Here is a 21,050-nt window from a genome sequence, read left to right as displayed (position 1 = left end):
ATGCTGCAGTGACCACTTAGTGTGGGTTAATGAGTGTAGTAAAATACCATTAAATATTTTTGCATGAGTAAATTTCATGATAAGTAGGAAGGGTTGACGCAAAGCTTAGTGTTATTGAAGCCCTACTTAATTCTTCAAATATGAAGGTTAAAATGCTATGTAGAATCTGTGCACACTCAAAATACTGGTAAACACAATACTTAAGAGCACAAGAGCCTGAAATGCAATGCACGTCCTCAACAAAATGATACAGCATAGCTCTAAAACTGTTCATTGGAGCAAAAAACCGCATTCTTTTAAAACCCCAAGCCATATAAATGAAAAAGAAAAATACATTCACAACACTTAAAACAATATTAATCAAACTGTAACCTGAAGCTTATAATAATATTTATTAGAATATTTTGTGAATTAACAAAATCAAAGATCAAAACACTGAACCTTCTCTAAGAAGTATATTTCTGATCATCTTAGAAACATCTTAATTATTTTATGAATCGGGCCACTGGGATTCACTCAAAATTCAGATGTAGCAGCACTGAATTGTTTGATTTACAATTGAAAATTCAATTGCTTTTTTTCCCTAAGGGCCGTGAAACCAAGAAAGAGTCACCAAATGTTCTGCAGATTTGTCCAGGTGATGTAAAAGAGCTGATTGATTTGTAATGATAATAAGGGATTGATATCTAAAAGGACTTGATTTTTTGGCATTTACACAAACTTACTGAATTACTCAGTTAAACTTCATGCCTCCGGCATATCTGTAAAAGGGTTAACACAATATAAACAAATGAGAAAAATGTGCATTCTCTTGGGCAGTGACAGTCTGTATCTGTACAGATTTAAATAAATAAGCCTCATCTATAGAACATTTTGCTGCACTAAATCAAATATCTTTCAGAAGGCAAAAGAGCAGCAGTAGCAAACAAGCAGCAAAGCCAAACATGGTACACAATCACAACGTATGCTCAAATATTCCCATAGAATAAAAAAGTTCAGAAGAACTTGAAATAAAATGCCACTTAGAAAAAAGATTTTTTTGCTAGTAACACATTCCAAGAGAACTTGCTAATGACACTTTTCCTCACATGGGAAATTCCTCAACTAGAATATTTATTTCCAATGAATCTTCTTAATCTATTCCCATACAATGGCAAAAAAACAGCGTGAATCCTCCGAAACAAGAAACCAGGCTCTTAATTTTGCATTGTTTTGTTAAGCAATTTCTAGTATAGCATCCCTGACATTTGTGTTTCCGGCTAATTTGGCTACTAAGCAAGTAGGTAACAAAGACTGGCTTCACTCTAAATATTAAAGACAAGACCAAAAAACTGAACTGAAAGGCACCACAGGAGATAGATGAAGCTCAAGAAAACTGAATTCCAGAAGGGAATGACAATCCTTTCTAAAAGTCATCCACATAAAGAACAGAACACATGTATACAACTAATGTGTCCTTAGGTTGGAGTGCATTTTTATGCAGTCAAATATGTATGTGAATTCTTTTTATATATGTATTTAATAAAAGCTGGACAAAAGAATGAATAATGATGCACCAGTCAGAATATCAGCAGTTTAGTATCTTAACAATTAAAAATGTTTTCTTTTTTCTTATAAAAATATTTGATTAATGGTTGAAATTAACTTTGTGGTTCACTGTCAAAGAACACTATCTCAATAAACTATATCCTAGAGCCATAAAGATAAGTAATCTGATCAATTAAAACTGTGTGTTAAATTGCATTATCCCATACTCTTCAGGGATTAATTCACAATTAATGTAATCCCAGATGGGCCAAGCTCTCACTCTCCCACAGAGTAGAGGATGGTGTCAATCAAAGCTTAGTTTGTGGTGGCTGAAAGTACATCTTTGTGCCCTCTCTCCTGTTGTGGCATCGATGAAAGGGGTGTGGAGATGTGGAGGATATGTAGGGTATTTTCAGATAGTTTTAGACAGTCGGAAAGTTTTAAGGAAAGTTTTAATTCAGGTTTCCTGGATAGCAGATCTAGGCAAATGGGATTTTATACAATCAGTATGAAAAGGAGAAAGAACTTCTTTATGTTCTACATATCTGAGATTTCAAAAGTAGAATTGTCTATAAGTTTAACTTTTTTCTTTTCCATGTGTAAAAAGAAATAAAGCTGTCTGATTAAGAAGGCAAAAGTTGAGAGCAAGCTTAGGGCTCAGCATGAACCTATATCCCTGTGTGTATATTTGCATAAATCTTCCCATTCACATTGCCACTGTTATTCTTGGATCCAGCTGTTTTACACTCATTGCCAGATGGCACTTTTATGTACAATTCTAATCAAGTACAATACGTAACACAGTATTGGAAAAAATTAGCTATTTAGGAATAACTACACTGGTGCCTCTGAAAATAAACTCCAAAAACTGGAAAACACATGTGAGTAGAACATATAAAGTAAATTGTGAGTGTTTTAATGTTTACACCTTGCCATTGATGGGTTCTATTATTTCTACATTGACGTCAGTTTTTAGTGAAGGGACTCCAGTAAATGAGGTAAACTTCAAGAGAGAGAATAATAATAACGGGTCATTAGAAAGCAAGCTCTTTGGCAAAAAATAAATTAAATTTCTGTGCCTCAAAAGCAAAGTTTATATCTATGGTTGCATATTACATTGCATTGCACCCCAGCAGAGAAAACAGAACAAGAGTAGAAAAGGATATTAACATCCTAAACAGTTTCCTTGCTACTGACATAACAAGAAATAGAAAATGGGAGCCCTGAGGTACCAGTTTAGTGAGAAATTGAGTTCTCTGCTAGTGTTTTCACTGACCATGCCTAAAGATGATAATGGTAAACAAATGTTACTCTCTACTCTGAGTCACTAACTCAGTACAATATGCAGAGGTCAGGAAGACAAATGGAAATGAAAATAGACAATGCATCTTTAATGCTGATGTAAATAGAACTCGGAGAATTACTTCTATATGTATTTGTTAAAATACCTTTTACATGCAGAAAAATAAACAGAAGTGGATGCAGGAAGGAGGAAGGTTGTGCAAACTACTTATAAAAAAAGTATGGAAAATGAGAAAGTATTGCCAGGTATCAAGCTCTCTGTTCTTCTGCAGCACGTTCACCAGACTCTAGGGAACCATCTAAAGAGTGCACATCAAGTTAGATTTTCCTCTGAAGAATGAAGGATAATTCCATATTTCCTTACCTTGAAGAATTAAATGATGACAAATTTTAAAGGAAATGTGAATTAGAAAAGAATTATTATTAGGATATATAATGCTATTCTGTACTAAAGCAGATCACTTTCTTAATCAAAACTTTTCTAACTAAATGCTTATGACTTCTTTGAATGTTCTGCTTTTATTGAAACTAAAAATGGAAGACAGACGTTCAAGTGAAGGAATCTCTAAAAATAAAAATTTGATTATTTGGTTATTCGTTACCTAGAGATCAAAATAATTGTGAGGGTGATATTTATAATACCTCTTCGGCAAATGTTTCACATTTAACTGCTATTTCCAGTACTGAAAAACACCATTGTCCAAGAAAACAGTATTTCATGAAGGAGATTCAACAAATAAAGGAAGGAAGGAGTCTAGTCCTTATTACTAAGTGAAACATTTCCTATCAGGGTGTGACCAGATTTAACTGACAGGGATACCGAGACAGTAATTTCTCAGTTAAATAAATCCCCTGCTTCAGGACTGAAATCTTCCAATAGTTGCTACCAAGCATCAGTGAAAGTGTACATACGCACTTTAAAGAAAAATATTCAATATACATCTTGTGGTACTAGGAGACAACGATTCAAGTTGGTGGCTTGTAAAAAGTAGAAGCATTGAATAAAAAACAGAATAATTTTAATTAAGAGTATTGGAATAAAAAACAGAATAATTTTAATTAAGAGTTAAATAATCCTTATAGTTTTCAAATTGAATAACCTTCATTTTTTCCACCAAGAATGATTATTTTTGAGATTTTGTTTAGAACCTTTCTTAAAAGGTGAGTTAAATACTGCTTTTTACTAAGAAAAGTCAATTCAGATTAAAGTAGATGTATTGGATCAGAACTGTGCCTATATTTTATAATGATGTATGGTGCAGAGATCCTTAAGTTTGTGCCAGAACCAGAATTAGTACAGACATGTTGTATAGCAACACAAAATTGCTAAATTGGCTCTGCCAATTTAGTCTGTAGGACTAGATGGTATGGAGGATACTATGTTGATGAAACTGCACTATTTTCTGACCTCAGATCTCTCCAAATAGCGTTGCACTGGACATACCATTTCATGTGGCACTAGCCTGGGAGAGTGCCTGTTAGAGCGGTGAACTGGGTAGCATAGAAATAGTCTTAGTTTACCCTCCTCTCACAGCTGTGACAGAACTCACTTCGCCTCCAGTCACCTTCTTCCTATCATGAATACAGCAGAGGGAGCAATGGGTAGTATCTTCACTATGAGCCTTATTGACTTCCTCAGCATTTTCCACTAGAACTGTTCGTGACACACATTCTTGCCTGACAAAACTCAGTGGTCTTTCCACTCTTTTCCCTTCTGTCACCATCTAATAAAGTGGTGGTGTTATTCCCATCTTTTTTGATGTCCATTATGTATGAAGTTCCTTTGTGGACATATCTGCCATTGCATCCGCAAAACCACTGACAGATTAAGAGTCTTGAATGAGTAGATCACCGGCATTTTGTTTTAGATAAATGCTTATGCTAGTACTCATCAGCTTTGAATTGAAGACATGATTTTTGTCACTCTATGCATAAGATGGAATGACAGCTAAGTGTCCATGGCATGTGGAATACAACAGCTATAGAATGCATTGTCAAGGGAAAGCACACAATGGTATATGACACCATCTGTTTGGTGTGTGCAGTAGATCCTGTTTGTCTCCACTGCTCCCAGCCAAGCCATCTTCTGCGTTGCTCCAGTTGTTTTTTTGAGGATATCACAAGCCTTCCTCTCACCCTACCTAAATTATTTCCTGTTTGACCAAACTCTAAAAGGAATGAGTTTTACTAATCATGCACTTGGGGATCTTAAATAGACTGATCTTTCACCACATTTGAGTCTGCATTGCTGAAATGGGTGTCAGGTCATCTCCTAACAGAGGATTAAAGCAGAATTTTTCACTTCAGGGATATATCTGGGGAGTTTCTACCCTGAATTCTAACCTGAATTTTGTAAATACTAATGAGTATTAAAAAAAAACCAACAAAAAAACAAACCAAAAAAACCCACCCCAAAAAATCTCACATATGTGTGGGAAGAAAGTAGCCTAAGAGAGAAGGGGGAGAAAACAAAGGAAAAGTGTGAAAGTAGAGTATATTAACTTGAGGTTACTGAATTTAAACTGCAGCAGGGAGTTGTATGTTGGCTGAAACCCCAGAGAAACCTACAGTTAAAACACTTTTCTACCTCCATTGACAGAGTAGCCAATAAGCAGGTAGCAGTACGTGGATTATGTGGCCCACGGAAAGGTTAAGGACCCCAGAGAAATCTCCCATGCTGTCAGTTTTGCTCTCCTTGAGGAAAACAATTGAACAAAGGCTTCTACAATGCAGTGCCTAAAAATCATTATACAATCCATTAGTTTCACAAAAAGACAATTACCCCAACAAATAGCTGTATTTTGTTAGTCTGAAATTGAAATATAAGCGAAAACACGTTTTATTCTATTTGACACTTTTGACTTGGATATGTTGGGCACCCAGAAGCTTTGCCATTGTGCTTTAAAAAGTTTTCAATAGGATCTTCAGAAAAGCATCACCTTAGGCACTTCAGGGGTGACATATTAAAAAAAAAAAAAAAGCTAAAATTAATGAGAACACTCACCGCAATATTAAGAAGGAAAAGGTATTGTCCTCACTTCAAGGGAGCTGAAAATAAAACTTGAGTTTTCCCACTACTTGGCTGCTCTCCACAAAGAAAATCTCTACCTTAGTTATTTGTGTTGTGCTTGACACATCTAGGTTACCAAGGTATGGCTTGAAACTCAGACTCCATGTATTCAAGAATGCATTTTGATGGTGCTACCACCTACCTAAGTATCAGCATGTACAGATGTCAACAGTGAAATGTCCGATTTTCTGAGTCACACAAGACTTGTTTTAGAACAAAACCACTGCCATTACAGACAGCCAAGGCTGGCTTACACAGAGTGCCTCCAGCATACAATCTTAACCACCACAGGAATGGTAAGCCTAAAACTAGTTTGGACAAAAGCAGCAAAGAAGTAGTCCTAGAGCTTTAAAATGCTATTGATACTTAGCAGCATATAAACCTCCCAAAATAACTGGATTCAACAGCATAATATTAAGTCCCTTTTTATTGGTTTCTTCTGTGTTAGGCTACCAATTTCCCTGGTACACTACTGACAGTGTCCAACTTGATATGAAAACAAGGGTAGAGTATGAATAATACCAAAGAGAGGATATCCCCAGTTACACTGGTTTGTATCAAACCATCACATATCTCAAAGGTCAGGATCAAATTTTCCGTTGCCTGGCCAAAACTGCAAAGCTATATGATAATATTGGTGTAAATCTAAAAAAATATTGAGATGCTTAGTAGATTTTTACTGGGTCATCTTATCTTGGGAGAAATCTATCAAACCCAGTCGTTGGAAATCTGAACAAATATGCAAGATATAGTGCTCATACTAATTCATTCACAGTTTTTCAGAAGTGTTCATGTCAGTCTCCTGCAAACTGCAATTTTTTGGCAAATATTATTTCTCTGTATTTCTTATTCTACTCTTGAATTTGAAAGATTCTACATATGCCCAATAAACATAAAAAAATAATTTTGCAACAGTATGTACAATCTCAACACACAAAAGTAGTTTTTTCTCTCTATTCGTTCTACAGATCCTATGTGACCGTGTTCAATCTAGTTTATTTAAGATCTTTTTCCCATTCTTGAGTTATTTTGGTAGACCATGCACTATTATAAAGTTCTTCGCAATCAGGCAATGAGACCAAGCACTGATTTGAAGTAGATGAATGGAGCAATTTAAAGATGCATAATTGCTGCAGGAAAGGAGAATGTACTAGAATACTCACTTTGATGAATCTATGAAGTATATTACAAGAGCACCAATACTAAGAGCGAAGACTAAGACAACCTACAAAAGAAAAGAAAAGAGATTTAACAGTGTTAAAGTCAAACATTTACTCTTTTACACACACACACACAAAAAAAAGACAAGGAAAATTAATCATAAACTAATATTTTTTTTTTCCATTTCAGCTGTCATTTTCTTTAGAAAGCTGTTCCTACTTGAATTTCAAACACTATATCTTATCATAGAGTGTTTTCTTGCATTGAAAAAGAGAAACAAGTTGAATCCTAGCTCAGGGAAACCCAGTATACAATTAGGTCCTAAATCCTAACCTCTGCTAAACTTCGATTTCAAATGGCAAGCAATCCACCTGCATGGCATTCAAATCACACTGTAGCTTTATCAGACCCAAAACTGAAACAACAGATTCACCCAATAGCAGGAGTTTGAGCTGAAGAATGTCAAAATGACCATTTAATGCTGAAAATGAAATTTGAGGAACTTAACTTGTAATCTGCTTAGGCCTCTATAACACTCTTCTCATTCTTTCAAGTTTTGCAAAGTACACAAAGCTGGACTTTTGTTTTCCATTTCACGTAACAAGTCTTAGGTTACAACATTCAGCCATTGACTATTTGTTAAAGGAGTTGTCTAGGAAAAAAACCCAGCATAACTGTACACCAACCTTGTCTTTTAATTATATCCAATCCCATAATAATCATCACTGTGTTGCTTAAATAAAGTTATACAGATTCAGGATCTTCTTCCAAGACACATAAGGAATTTAAATGTTCTATGACAATTCATAGAATTGCCACTAAAATACAAATATCTAAATTTTGCAAGAAGCTCCAGATTCCCATGCTACACCAAACAGCAAAATGTGTATGCAAAACTACACCATTCCCCTACTGTAATATATATATGATTTTAAATCCAGTTTTGCTTTCTCTTCTGTTGTCCCAAAACACATATCTAACATTACAATTCATAATGTCCCCAAAAATCACAGAAAAAGCATCAGAAGATAATAGAATCTTAAATGCCATTTTTATCCTGCTAGCAGAGAAACACATATTTTTCCTTTGCTAAGTGACAGAGGTATTGAGTTGAAAACACCAAGTGTGTGGAAAAAGCAGGGCCTGAACCAATCAGGTTAGAGTTATATTAAATTCTTTAAAAATAAAATTAATACCCTTCCATGCTATATAAACTCATTTGATAGAGGCTCAGATGCAGGATTTTCCCTGTATTTCCATCTAAAAAAAGCTGAAAGCAACCTGGTTATTCAGACCCAGAAAAACAATTGGTGAGTTTAGGTCTAAATTCAGATTAGAGTCTTTGCTAGATTGTCATGGGAGATAATGCCTATTTTGGGAAACTTACTATGCTTGAAGAGAGTTAAGAACACAGTCTGATAACCCAAAATCATAGCAACTAGAAACTAAAGGAGGAAAAAACCCATATAAGTTTGTGAATTATTGCCTTTTTTGTTAACCAGACCATGGGGAGAGAAGCTTACTCGCTCTGTTTATTATTCCAATGCATTTGGCACAACATTGCAATTGCTACACATCTATTATAACTTCTCTCTGTCTGGAAGGAAAGAATGTTTTAATTTATAATAACTTACTGTTTGTTTAAGATTGAGAAATGTGAAGTCATATGCTAGCAGCCACACTGACTAAGCACTTAGTATCAAGTTAAAAATAAGCACTAATCTGATTAAAGGAGAGAGGGGGAAAAATACGGAATAGTTGCTGCCTATCCTTAAATCTTTCCTTACAAAAAAAAATCCAGACTCAAAGTTCAACAAAAGTCTACAATGCCTTTTTGAGGCAGGAGTCTGAGAAACTGCAGATAAAATCCACTTAAAGGAAACTGTAAAAAAAATGTTTTGCTTTCCACTGCTAGCAAGATGCTCCAGAAGAACTTTGACTGCTCTGTTGCAGTCAAACTATATACATCCACATTAAGGACAGAAAAGATAAAAAAATAATAATAAGGGTAACATAAGAAAGCTTCAGGGGAAGTACAGACATAGAGAAAATACTCTCAGAATTAAGCCATGATAACCATAAAGGGGAGCAGCACACCTTCCAGGACCAGGCCTATGTAACAAAAATGATGGTATTGATAATCCAACGGGTGGCACTGTTTCCCCTGCAACTGCATTGAATTAATGTTCTGGCATTATTGAAGAAATATGGGAAAATGGAAAGGCTGTTCACATTAGAGAGGAGGGCTACGGTGAACACATCCACAACAATGAGTAATAAAAGGACTCTAGAGCAGGAACTTCATCTCTCATTACCCTGTAACATCTGAACGTTCTGTGGAACATAAAACAGAACTCATTGAAGTTTCAAAGGCAAATTCTTGCTTATACAATATTGAACTATCCAAACATCATTACTACAAAAGAGCATAGAACTAAGAGGTAAAGCAAGAAATTAAAATGGAATAGTTGTCTATTTCTATATTCCTCTCAACATCAAGTATTAAAATAAGTACACAGCAAAACCAAAAACCTTTCAGGAATCCTGTAACCCCTAACACATCAGGGCACCAGAGAGTCCTTTTTTTTGTTACCTGATGACGATCTTTGCTGTATTGCTCTTCAGAGATGCCTGTCTGAAACTCTTTTTATTCTAAGGTTAGATTTTTCAACCCTAAAACTACTATACTGCTTAGAATATATTAAGTTGTTAATTATTAATATTTTTAGAATTTCACTTAATTTCTATATCCATACAGTAAATACCACTAATGAGCTACTGAGCTTCTTATTATGATGCTTTGAAATAAAGCTCTATTAGATTTTATATTTCAAATTGCCAAAGAATATATATTATTTCTTATGACCATAAAGCTATGTTCTCATGGATCCATTAATTTTGGAACACCACATTTTGCAGTACTGTCAGTAGCCTGAAGCTTTGATCTAATTTCAATGAAAATGTACACAATTTATATATGAAAAACAAACTTCCTTTAACCATAAAAATGGGAATCAATTGTACTTCTTTCACAGATAAATAGAATTTACTTGTCTGGATTTGTTAGGAAAAAAACATGCATTCTAAGGACACATCAACTGCAAGTTACATTTAAGTAGGAATTCCTTAATCCTTGCTTGGCAACTCCAGCATTAATTTGAAGACTTGAATATACACCAGCATCTTTGAAATTATCACAGTTTGACAAAAGTAAGACTTGAGCAAATCTAGACCACAGAAAAGCCAAAATGGCTTACTTAAATTGATGTCTCATTAACTGATACCCTATACGCAAACAACAAAATTCAGAAAGCATTCCGTGTAGGCAAAGCCACAAGTGGTAAGAAATTATGCACTGCAGCTGATATAAACAGCTGAGCAATTAATATCTCTTAGGTTACTATAAATACAAATTAAATAAGTGCTATTTACTATAATGCAATACAGATTCTTGCTCTAAAAATAAGTGTTCTCCACTCTTTTTTTTTTTTTGGTAGCACTTAATTCATTAAGATGTTTTTATTAATATGACCTTTGGACACATCACAGTGAACTAATTCATATTAGTTCAGCCAACAAAATATTCTTCAGAACATTATGATTGGTCAAGACACAAAATGTTATATATATTTTTATAGCAATCAATCTTCAGAACATTATGATTGGTCAAGACACATAAAATATTATATATATATCAGTAGTAAATTTTTGTTTAGAGGCTTTTCTTTCACTATATCCTGATACCCACGAGTGAGGATCTCTGAAATCCATCAGCAAGATGTAATACCATGCTCCGGATTGAGCTGTACACTGACTTTTCTCTGGGCTTAAACACATCGCCCTGAATCCAGTCTTTCTGCTTCTGCTCTTTATCTGGTCCCTCCCAGCCCAATGTATAACTAATTAAACCAACAAAGATAAAAGTACAAAATATCTACCATCTATTTTATGAGGTCGTGAGAGGCTCTTAAAAGGTCATTCTACCTCATTCAGGTTTGCAAGATCATATTTCTTACTGATGAAACGCGCTCTTAATATCTTCCAGAACAACTTTATACAATACCAGCTTCTCTTTAAAGAAAACTATCTAACCATGCACCAGTAGCCATGAGCCCTTACAAGAGCAAACCAGGCAATACAATCAAATGAGGCCTGAAGTGGGTGAATAGGAGGAGAACAAGTGGCAAAATAATGAAAAGAGAAAATAAGATTCCATCTTGTTCCCACCAGCAAAAAAATAATAAATGAAAAGTTCAAACAAGGATTCTAGCTAACTGGGAAAGTTCCCATTGCTTACCTTTTATTCACAAATATAGGGAAACAGATTTTGCAGCTAATATACTCTTTATATAAGAGCCATGCTTGATAGAACATAATGCTGTGAAGAAGCAGCAGTGATATATGCATTGGCTCTCATGTGAGTACAGGCAAAGCGTAAATTCTACAGCCAGCACCTGCTGCTGACAACAGGATACAGGTTAACAGCTATGAAGCTCAAGGGGGGTGTCTGCTGGGTGGTGTTCTAGCTAGTAATCTGTCTTGGTGACTAATTGATTCTGCCATTTTGCATGCAGAAGAGGCAGGTGGTGCAGGGGAAAAATAAAATAAATAAATAAGAAACCACAAGAAAATCTCCCAATACCCCAAAACCCACATTTCTACTATTTATTCTGTACTTTGAATGTCAGATAGGATTCAACATCTGATTCTAGAAGGAACTAAGCACCTCCAAGCTAGACAGTGAGCAACCCCACCTTTCAGCGAAGTCAGAAAGGGTTCAAGAGCACATAAGTTTGAAAAGCCTTTACTAACTCTTAGTTTTGAGCCTGAAGCAATTAAGATACTAAATCCAAACTTTGCAATTTTGATAACCACATTAAAATTTCTTAGAACCCAAACACTGAACAATGCTTGCATGCAAGTTATTTCCTGTCAATTACATTTTCTGCTTTTAAATGTTGTTTACCTTTATTACACAACAAGGAATTAACTAAAAAGTTAATTAGCCATTAAATTCTAAAGTAAATAAATTAGTCACCAACATGCATTAGAAAGAGTACTGAAAACTTTGGCAGCTTTACGAGATTCTTTGCTATATAAATTTTCCCCTTCAGCAAAGCTCATATAAACTTACCACTTAACCAGAAAAGTCAAAGTTTATCCAAAAGAGGAGGTGAAGGGGAGTGAGAAATAACCATTAGATAAACCAAAAGGCAAGGTCTCGGTGAATTTCTCTAGGAAAATTCATAGCAAGGATTTGATTTTAAAAATAAAAGGCAGCAGTAAATCAGGTCAGCACAAGCTCTGGACAATGATCATGAGCAATCAGAAGACTTGGTTATTATCCCTAGTTCTGCCACTCATGTGGTGTGTGACCAAAAGCACATTATTTGACCTGTCCAGGCTTTCTCTTCTCCCTCTTGCTTTCATCTGGCAAGGACACTGCATGTCAACTCATTAGGGCAACAGCTGTCTTTCATTACAGGTGTTTGCAATAATCTAGCACAGCTGAGACCTCTACTGCTGCCACAACAATAACATCAAGGCTGAGCAGGACACTATGCAGTAATGTCAGCACTACCTGTGAGAGCAAAGGGACTTTATTTATTAAAGGGTTTTATACCTCTAAGATAATAGGTGTCTCTCTGTTTTGTCTCTCTAAGACAAACTTCTTGTTTATCTACCTGGAATTAAACTTTTGGTCCTATTAAGCCACTAGAGAACATTAAAATTGTGTATTTATTGTAATATGTCTTTAAAAAAAAAAACAGTTCATATTTAATGCATCTCTTCTTACAGACTTGCCTAATAGTGATAAGAAATATAAAACGAAAATTCCTGGGAGAGAAAACAGATACACAAGAGTTGCCCACCCTCCCTTCTTCCCCCCCCCAAAAAATATGTCAGCCACATACTCAGTTCCCACATATTGAACTTATGCATCAGAACAGTAATTTGAGTATTATCTGAAAGGTACAGGTAAGATGCATGTAAAGGCCTGAATCACTGTCAGCTTGCCTAACTATTCATAACTGTAGTGAGTAATTAAGGTAACAAGTCACTAGGAATAGGATCACAGCTCTGAATAAAAACACACAACGCAGAATTAGCAATTCAGCCTGCCTGCCATCAGCTGCATTTTATTCTCTCTCCAATAAAAAATTCACCTTTCTGACATACACTTCAACAGACTATCTCTCATTTGAGCAGACTGCTTGAAATTAAAAAAAAGTCTTTATTATTAAAAGGATGCTGTGGGATCAAAGTTCAGGAATCACCCAGGAATATGAAAAATCAAAACAGGAAATAAACCAAAGAAAATCAGTATCTTAACGCACTTTTGTTTTCCTCACACAGTCCCAATCTCATCTGAGGAAGAATTTTTAAAAATGAAATATCTTTGCTATATCTTGTTCTGCACATGCTTCTAATACCTGTTAATATTTCAACTTCATTTTTCTTTCTTTACACAAAGTGATTTTTTTTCCTCAACTTTCCACTGACATATTGACAATAAAATGAAAAATTTTGTTCAATCCATAAATCTGAAAAGACTGAGATTTTCTAATTAGTGAAAAAATACAAGACAAAAAGTCCCATCTGTTAATGGTGCTCTGTAGCTTGAAGTTAATTAGGTTTGCTGGGAGAGTGCCTGGCAATATGACCAATTAAAGTGCATGCAACTTTTCCAATTCAGTATTTAATTTTGTTAGTCAAAAAATAGCAGTACTTTCTATCACAATGTGCCATTTTCTAAAGCTAAATGCATAGCATTATATCCACATAAATACATGTATGAACATATATATGGGGTGTTTTAACTCCAAACTAAAAGGTCCTTCCTCCTGATTACCTAGCAATCATTCAAATCACCTCCCATTAAGGTCAACAAAAATTAAATTCATTTTTTTGTATATTGGTAAAAGTGTAAACCACACGTATTTCCAGTGGATGCATGACTGGCTCTACAGTCACACCGAGCAAGAGTTTTGTTGGCAACAGTCTCATACGAACTATTCTTCAAGTTGCCGATGTTCTCATTTTCAAGTTCCTCATAGTCTGACTGTAGACAAGGGCCATCAGAGAGCCTGCTGGAATGTCATTTTAGAGTAATGAGCGACTGACCTGCCAAACATTCAGATCACACTAACTGAAAAGCAAACAAGCTCAACTGTAAAACTGCTCAAAGGCAAAAGAACCCAGCCCAGCCCTAGAGGATGGTGGTGCTACCACATACAACACAGCAGGGGAATAGCACTCAGTGAGGGGTTGATTATTCACAGTCGCATCCATAATGCTCAGCCTGAGGAAAGCCTCTGTTTATTCTGTCACTCCCTGAAACGTGGGGCATGGTAATTAATTTTTTGTTTGTTTCTATGTTCCTATGTTTCAATTGTGACAGAAGGCTATTTCCAGAGGAGGAATTGGAATCAAATAACTTCAGATGGAACTCTTCGTTCTAATAATACCTCTAAAGATTGAAGGAAGTGAGCTGAAGAAGCAAGCAAAGAGTCTTACACTTTCTGGTATTGTGCCTACACAAAAAGATCTCCACCTGTGCATGGAAAAGTACTTGAAAAGTATAAAAGTGCACTAATTTATGGAAAGAATCAAAAAAAGTATAAAAGTGCACTAATTTATGGAAATAATCAGACACCAGATTGCCCCAAAATCATAACCAGAATCTGTATAGCTAATTTAGAAAATAATCTATCTGCAATGGCTCAACATCAGGGAAATTAATCCCCTGAAACAAAGAGGAAATCAAGCAACGTCTGTATCAGTAAAAGTAATAATTTGCCAACAGTTAACACACACTTGTATCTGAAATACTACAATACAGAACTGAAAAGTAATGAACTGCAAAAAAAAAAAATATATATATATATATGTACACACTGGCAAATACTTTTTTTAATTATGCAATTTTCTATTTCTTAATTGGTATGTCTTTAAAACAAACAAAACACTCCAAAACCCAAGCAAACAAATTTCACTGTTCTTCTCTTTACTTCAATATACTCCACACCAGTTCCAATCAGCAATTCGATAACTGAACAACCACATAAGAAAACATCCAAGAAACTGACAAGAAAAAAACAAGATGGAAAACAATCAAAGGTGGTAAAAATGCCAGAAAATAATAACATAATAGGGTAAAGAAAATGCTGTCTTTTAAATGTTGAAATCTGACATTTATTTCTGAAGATAAGGGTTTGGGGTAAAAAAACACTAGCAAGTACTCTCAGGAGCAAATAAAGTTGCAAATGTGGACCCTTCTAGAATTTAGGCCTGATCCTCCAATCCATGGTGTGTTGTTACAATATTATACACACTAACACTGCTGCTAAAGGAACATCAAGCTTTATTGCCATGGCATAAGAAATCACTAAAAGAAACTGTATTTCTTTGAGAATGGACCACTTCGAAGATTACTTGTAACGAAACTATTTAGCTTACATATTCAAATTAATGCTATATTGCAGACAAAAGGAATCCTCACATTCTTCAACCATTTTGACATCAGTCTGACATGTAACCTACATGACAGACAGTCATGTCAATAAACGAGGAAAGAGGAAATAGAGAAGGACTAAGAGGTTACTTCCTTTTGCTGAGGTTTTATGATTGAATGAGTTGGGTAAGTTCATTTACTCAAATTTGCTGTTGCTATTCCCAAATTTTCAAATAGCAGAAACTCCACAAACACAGATACAATTCCCTCCCTTTTTCAGTTATTTAGGAACCCACACATACAGCAAAGGGGGGTGCAGCTGTGGAATTATTCTCTGAAACAAAAAAATAAATGGAAGGCTCCTGGCTTCAGTAAAGCCCAGTGAAAGTTCACTCAAGGAAAAGACTGAATGAAGAAGCGGTCAATCATTTAGCATACCAAAAAGCATCTGCATGCTTGTCAAGGAATGTACTTTGAAACAGTACGAAAACAAAACACAGTCGTCAAAAGAGAAAAGAATTGCTACTAAATGCATCTGATTAACTGTAAAACCAGTTTTCTGCTGCAACACTCAACATTGCAGCTCTCATCTTCCATTTAACATTACATAATGTGGTGGTTTTTTTCTTAAGACTTTTGTAATATAATTTCCAGAATTGTAATATTCCTCCTTCCATTCCAAAACAAACATACAGAATAACAATTGCTGATACCCACAAAAGATAAAGCCATGTATTCATTGGTCAAGTTCTTCTATAAGTTTAGGAAAATCCATAGCTGTTTCATAGACTCCTAAAGGGAAGTAGCCCATCAACAACACGACTTTTTCATAGGGACTACTTCAGAGATGTGCATGAGGATTTGCAAGAGCTCTCTGTGTCACAATTCACACTGCTCAGTGATTAGGCACAGCTTACCGTCAACTACATCAGAAGCTTTCTTGTGGCAATTAAATGAAATATCAAAAACTGGACATCAATGAACAAAATCAATGCGAGAAAACCATGCTAAATAGGAAGGGGGAAAACTATTGTTGCTGGAGTGAAACGACATAGTGTTTTTGAAAGTCACCTTTGTAAGCACATTTTTTCCTCCTTTTTCTCTGGCATTGTTTGTCCTTCAGTCATTTTGCCAAAATTGATAGCTTTGACTGATAGTCACAGGAAAACATCTCTCATACCAATCTGCTTTGAAGACTGAAAAATTGGCTTTTTTGATCATTAGGAATAAATCTAAACCTACTTAATCACTCAGCTTTATATGAGAATTTGTGAATACAAAAAGCTGCCTTTAATTAGTGTACAAAAGAAAACTATATGAAGAGCAAGCCTGAGCAGTGACTGTAAATTGTAGCACTGACTGAATTTTAGTCATTGCACAGACTTAATATGTCTGATAATTCTATACAAGAGCATATAACCGAAGTGAACCGAAAACAGAAAATAAAACCAGCATAATATTTTTCCAGGGGCTATTTCAAAACACAATTCTCATCAGAACTCTCAATTACCATAACAACATAAATATAAACAATGTGAGCTCTTATGGTTTTAGACTAATTTGAACTGAAAAGCCTGCCAATTAATTATTTGACACAGTCATTAATCATGAGATATGAGATCTCTATGTAATTAGATAATAAAATTTAGCAATTTCACTGGAGCAGCTAAACCTAAATCAGACCAACATTCAGGGTTGTGGTGATCTTTGTTTATTGGGAAGCATTCACTCATGGTAAGAAAGCCATTTTTGATGGGCTTTGGAAGTGAACTGAATAACTTCATATAGTGGTTTCTGCTCCTTTTATAAAAACATGAGCATAAAAACTTTCCTTTTATCTTCTGTAAAATCTGCACAAGTAAAGTTACATGCTACTACGGGTGAAATCTTGATTCAAATTTGGTGAAAGGCTGCACTGCAACTTGGAGGTTTCTTCACACTTTGGTATTTCAGAGAAAGGCATGGAAGCCTTTGATACCATCAGTTACAGGCATTGGTAATTTCCATACTGTAATCATCAAGGAAATGTTGATGGCATGTTGTGAATATCATTAATCTGGAATTATGATTCAACATGATATACCAAATGATGAGAAATTCACGAGGTATGAAGTGGAATCAGTGATTTGCAACCATCACTAAAGACCAATGCAGAAAACAAATGATGTAGCAATGATGTAGCTAGCAAAGGTAAAAAGTTATTTTTACACAACAAACCTTTATTTGTGGTAAATACTTTTTTGTGTTTTCAGGGGCAGGATGAAAAGAGCAGTTTCTCTGTAAGGATGCAAAGAATTATTTATTCAGCAAACTTGTTTCCTGCAGGTGAGTTTTCCTGTGTTGGGATGTGGTTGTAACTTCAAAACTGAAAACTTTTTAGTCAGCCTTTTTAACGCGGTCAAATGATAAAATCATATGATTGAAGGCTTGCAGAACAAACGTCCAGTGTAACTTTCTTGAATAGTCTTGTTTACTACCCTTGCTTTTAAAACTCATACAGCCGTGACCACTAAATCTGGCCTTGAAACCAGCTGTTACCTCAGCTGATCTTTTCTCTTGCTAGTGACAACATTAAGGTAGGTCCTTTAACTTTCACTCTCTGGTGTTGTGGCTTTTTTTTCTTTTTACATAACATGATGAGTTTAATTCAAAGACAACTTTTCAGACATCCCAGTCTTTGCATCTTTACCTGGCTCCTACCAGCATCCTAATTCTTCTTACAGACACTCTCCTGAGGATGGTGACCTAGAAAATTGGCTGCCTTCATGCATGCTTTATATGGGCCCTTGTGAAGGCCTAAGACTGTAAGACTACTATGTTTCATTCTGGAGTGTTCTTATTCACAGATATTAAAAACAGAGGGTGGAGAATATGGAACGTACAACTTCATCACATGTTCTGTCTCATAACTGTCAGTTGGTACATAATTGTTCCCCTGTTCTGCATGCTTACTTCAGCCTAGCTATATTCTCTTTCTGAGGAGCTTTTTAGACGTAACAACAGTTTAAATCTTTAGTCTGGAATGAGAAGTTTTTCTCTCCAAGGTGTAGGCCCAGCTCCTTTCCTACGTTGCACTGAATCATCAGACCCACTTCCTTGATGCTCAGCCTCCCCTGAAGACCCTGCTGTTCTTCTCTTTTAGTGAAGGGTGAAGGAAATTGTGGCCGGTCAAAGAAAAGGACCACTAGTAGTGGGTGGTCTATTTGTTTTTTGTATCACACCAAAATCCCATCAACCCTTGGGCTCTGCCAATGACCTTCCTCCTCCACTGAACTAGCTCACTGTACATACATCCCCTGCACAAGACCAAAAAAAAATTGGGAAAAAAACAAGAAAAGAATCAAATGTAGTCCAACTACACTTCAAAAGCGCTTATACCAAATCTGCGTATGAGAAATATTTATACTTTGGTGATAACACTGCACAAGAACAAACACTATCAAGTCTTAATACTAACAAATAATTTGTTTTCTCAACAGCTTGGCTGACATGCTTCCTCTCTGACTCCCAGAGCTGGAAGACAGAGCTTTCTGCATTCATAATTTCAAACATCAAATTAAGTTAAAATTCCTATTGCTGATTGCCTAAAACCTCAGAATCTCTCTCTGATCAAAACAATCTTACAACAAACACCTATGTAAACGCGTGCCATGGCAACTGAACACTGCTGACTCAGAAAGGAAGTCCACCTACTGATTCATCAGCAAGACTGCCAGCAGCACTGATGTATTCTCTGGAGATATCATTTAAGCAGTTTCTCAATTCATAGTTTGGTTTCTTATTGTGGTTCCAGGTATATTAAACAGCAGGAAGACCAAACACACATCCAAATTTACTTATATACCTGACTTTAAAGCTGCAGCTTTCTCTTAACTACAAGAGCCATAGTAGGAGGTCACTAGTAACAAGAGCATGCTGCGGAGCTACTCCACGATGTAAAACATGGTCAGGACAGACCTCTGTGAATGAGCAAAGCCTTTGTTAGAATGGGTGACACAAACTGTTTGCACTGAGAAGGCAACCCCGAGACAGGTGCTCTGCCACCGACAGTGAAGTTATAAGTTGCACATTAACAGAGCAAACTGTCTTATCTTTGTTCCAATTCCGTGGTGGATTAGAAGCAAATGAGCATTGTACTGAATATATAGAGCACCTGATTAGATTTTGTTAACTCTGATCACTTTACATATATTCCCAGAACAAAGCCCTTTGTGTGATTCAAGAGAATCACACAAAGCTCAGCCCCTTTATTTGCAAAAAACAGTAGTCAGTAAATCACCTTCTTCACAAATCTGCCAACCCAATCTGAAAAAAGGCAAGTCTGCACAGCAAACAGTTTTGGATGATACCTGCACAGGCATGTTTAAACTATAAGGAGTTAATAAATTCTATGAAAAAATAAAATCTTGAACTGAACTAGTTGAATAATACCTTATTGATAATTTTAATTTCTGAAATATTTTAATGGAAAAAGTAGGACAATTGAATAGATACATAAAGGTAACACAAGCAAACCCCTTCCTTCCTCTCCCCTACATCATAAATGAAGGCTGAAAAAATACATGAAGTCCTCCAATGCCCTTCAAAATTTTTTCACTTTAAAAAAATCTTACACTTTTAAAGCAAAGACTTCGTTATACGAAATGTAACAGGTATCAGACCAAAACTAAACAGATCAAATTCTAAATCTGTATTTAACCCTTCATTTAAGAGTATAACAATTTTAACTTCTCATTAAAAGTTTTTTGCTTCCTTGCAAACATCAGGAGCCAATACAGTCATTTGAGCTCAGTTAATGTTTTGAAAGGTTTCTTCAAGACCACAGAGAATAGAAACTCACTGTGTTAAAATTAGAGCTTAGGAAAAGCATTCCAACACCCAGGAAAAAAAAAAAAACAAACAAAAAAAAACCAAAAAAAAAAACCAAAACCCAAAACAAAACAAATTGACAGTGACTAACTTAAAATGGTTTTTTTCTTCTGTGATTTTATGAAAAAAATCCTCCATTCCTTTGTTTCTGCAATCAAAGAGGTACTGAGTGATAAAAGCTCAAATACCATTTTAAAGGATAAAATTCTCAGTCCATTAGCTTGAGAAAATGCCTTTCTTTGTATTAAGGTCCCAGGACTCCTGAAGGAGCTCTTCAAGCACTTCTAAGAGCAGCTCAGTGTGCCTAAGTTCCTATTTTTGAGAGCTATAAATTGTTCATAAACAGACATATCTTGCAGCTAATAGACTTACAAGCCTTTTCAAAAAGCATTTGAGGTGAGTTCTTATCAAGAGGTTTGATGAACTTGCAGAAACGTTGCCCTTCTCCATAAACTCATATGAAAGCTATGAGTTCAGTAAAAGCCTATTAACATTCAAGTGAAACACATATTATTATCAAAGAAAACCAAACAAATTAAACTAATCTCTTTTGCGTGATTTGTAGTCCACTCTTGACAGTACCACTTGATGATAGTTTATCATGAGTCTTGCCAAATTCTATCAGTTTGGTCTGTCATTTCAGTTTATGTCCTGTTTCCAGAGACA

General features: G+C 35.5%; 1 protein-coding gene across 24 annotated transcripts in view; it reads right to left on the bottom strand.

Moving 5' to 3' along the window:
* KCNMA1 (potassium channel, calcium activated large conductance subfamily M alpha, member 1) overlaps positions 1–21,050 on the bottom strand; it is a 495,287-nt gene that overhangs the window by 260,775 nt on the left and 213,462 nt on the right. For all 24 annotated transcript variants that reach the window (XM_014956257.1, XM_014956277.1, XM_014956274.1 and 21 more), the window contains one exon: positions 7,063–7,124. In XM_014956257.1, coding sequence (XP_014811743.1) covers positions 7,063–7,124 — 62 coding nt within the window. The remainder of the gene's footprint in view (positions 1–7,062; positions 7,125–21,050) is intronic.

Source organism: Calidris pugnax, unplaced genomic scaffold (genome assembly GCF_001431845.1).
Source record: "Calidris pugnax isolate Ruff unplaced genomic scaffold, ASM143184v1 scaffold196, whole genome shotgun sequence".
In the NCBI taxonomy this organism is placed as follows: Eukaryota; Metazoa; Chordata; class Aves; order Charadriiformes; family Scolopacidae; genus Calidris; species Calidris pugnax.
This window is presented reverse-complemented; position numbering and strand designations above follow the sequence as displayed.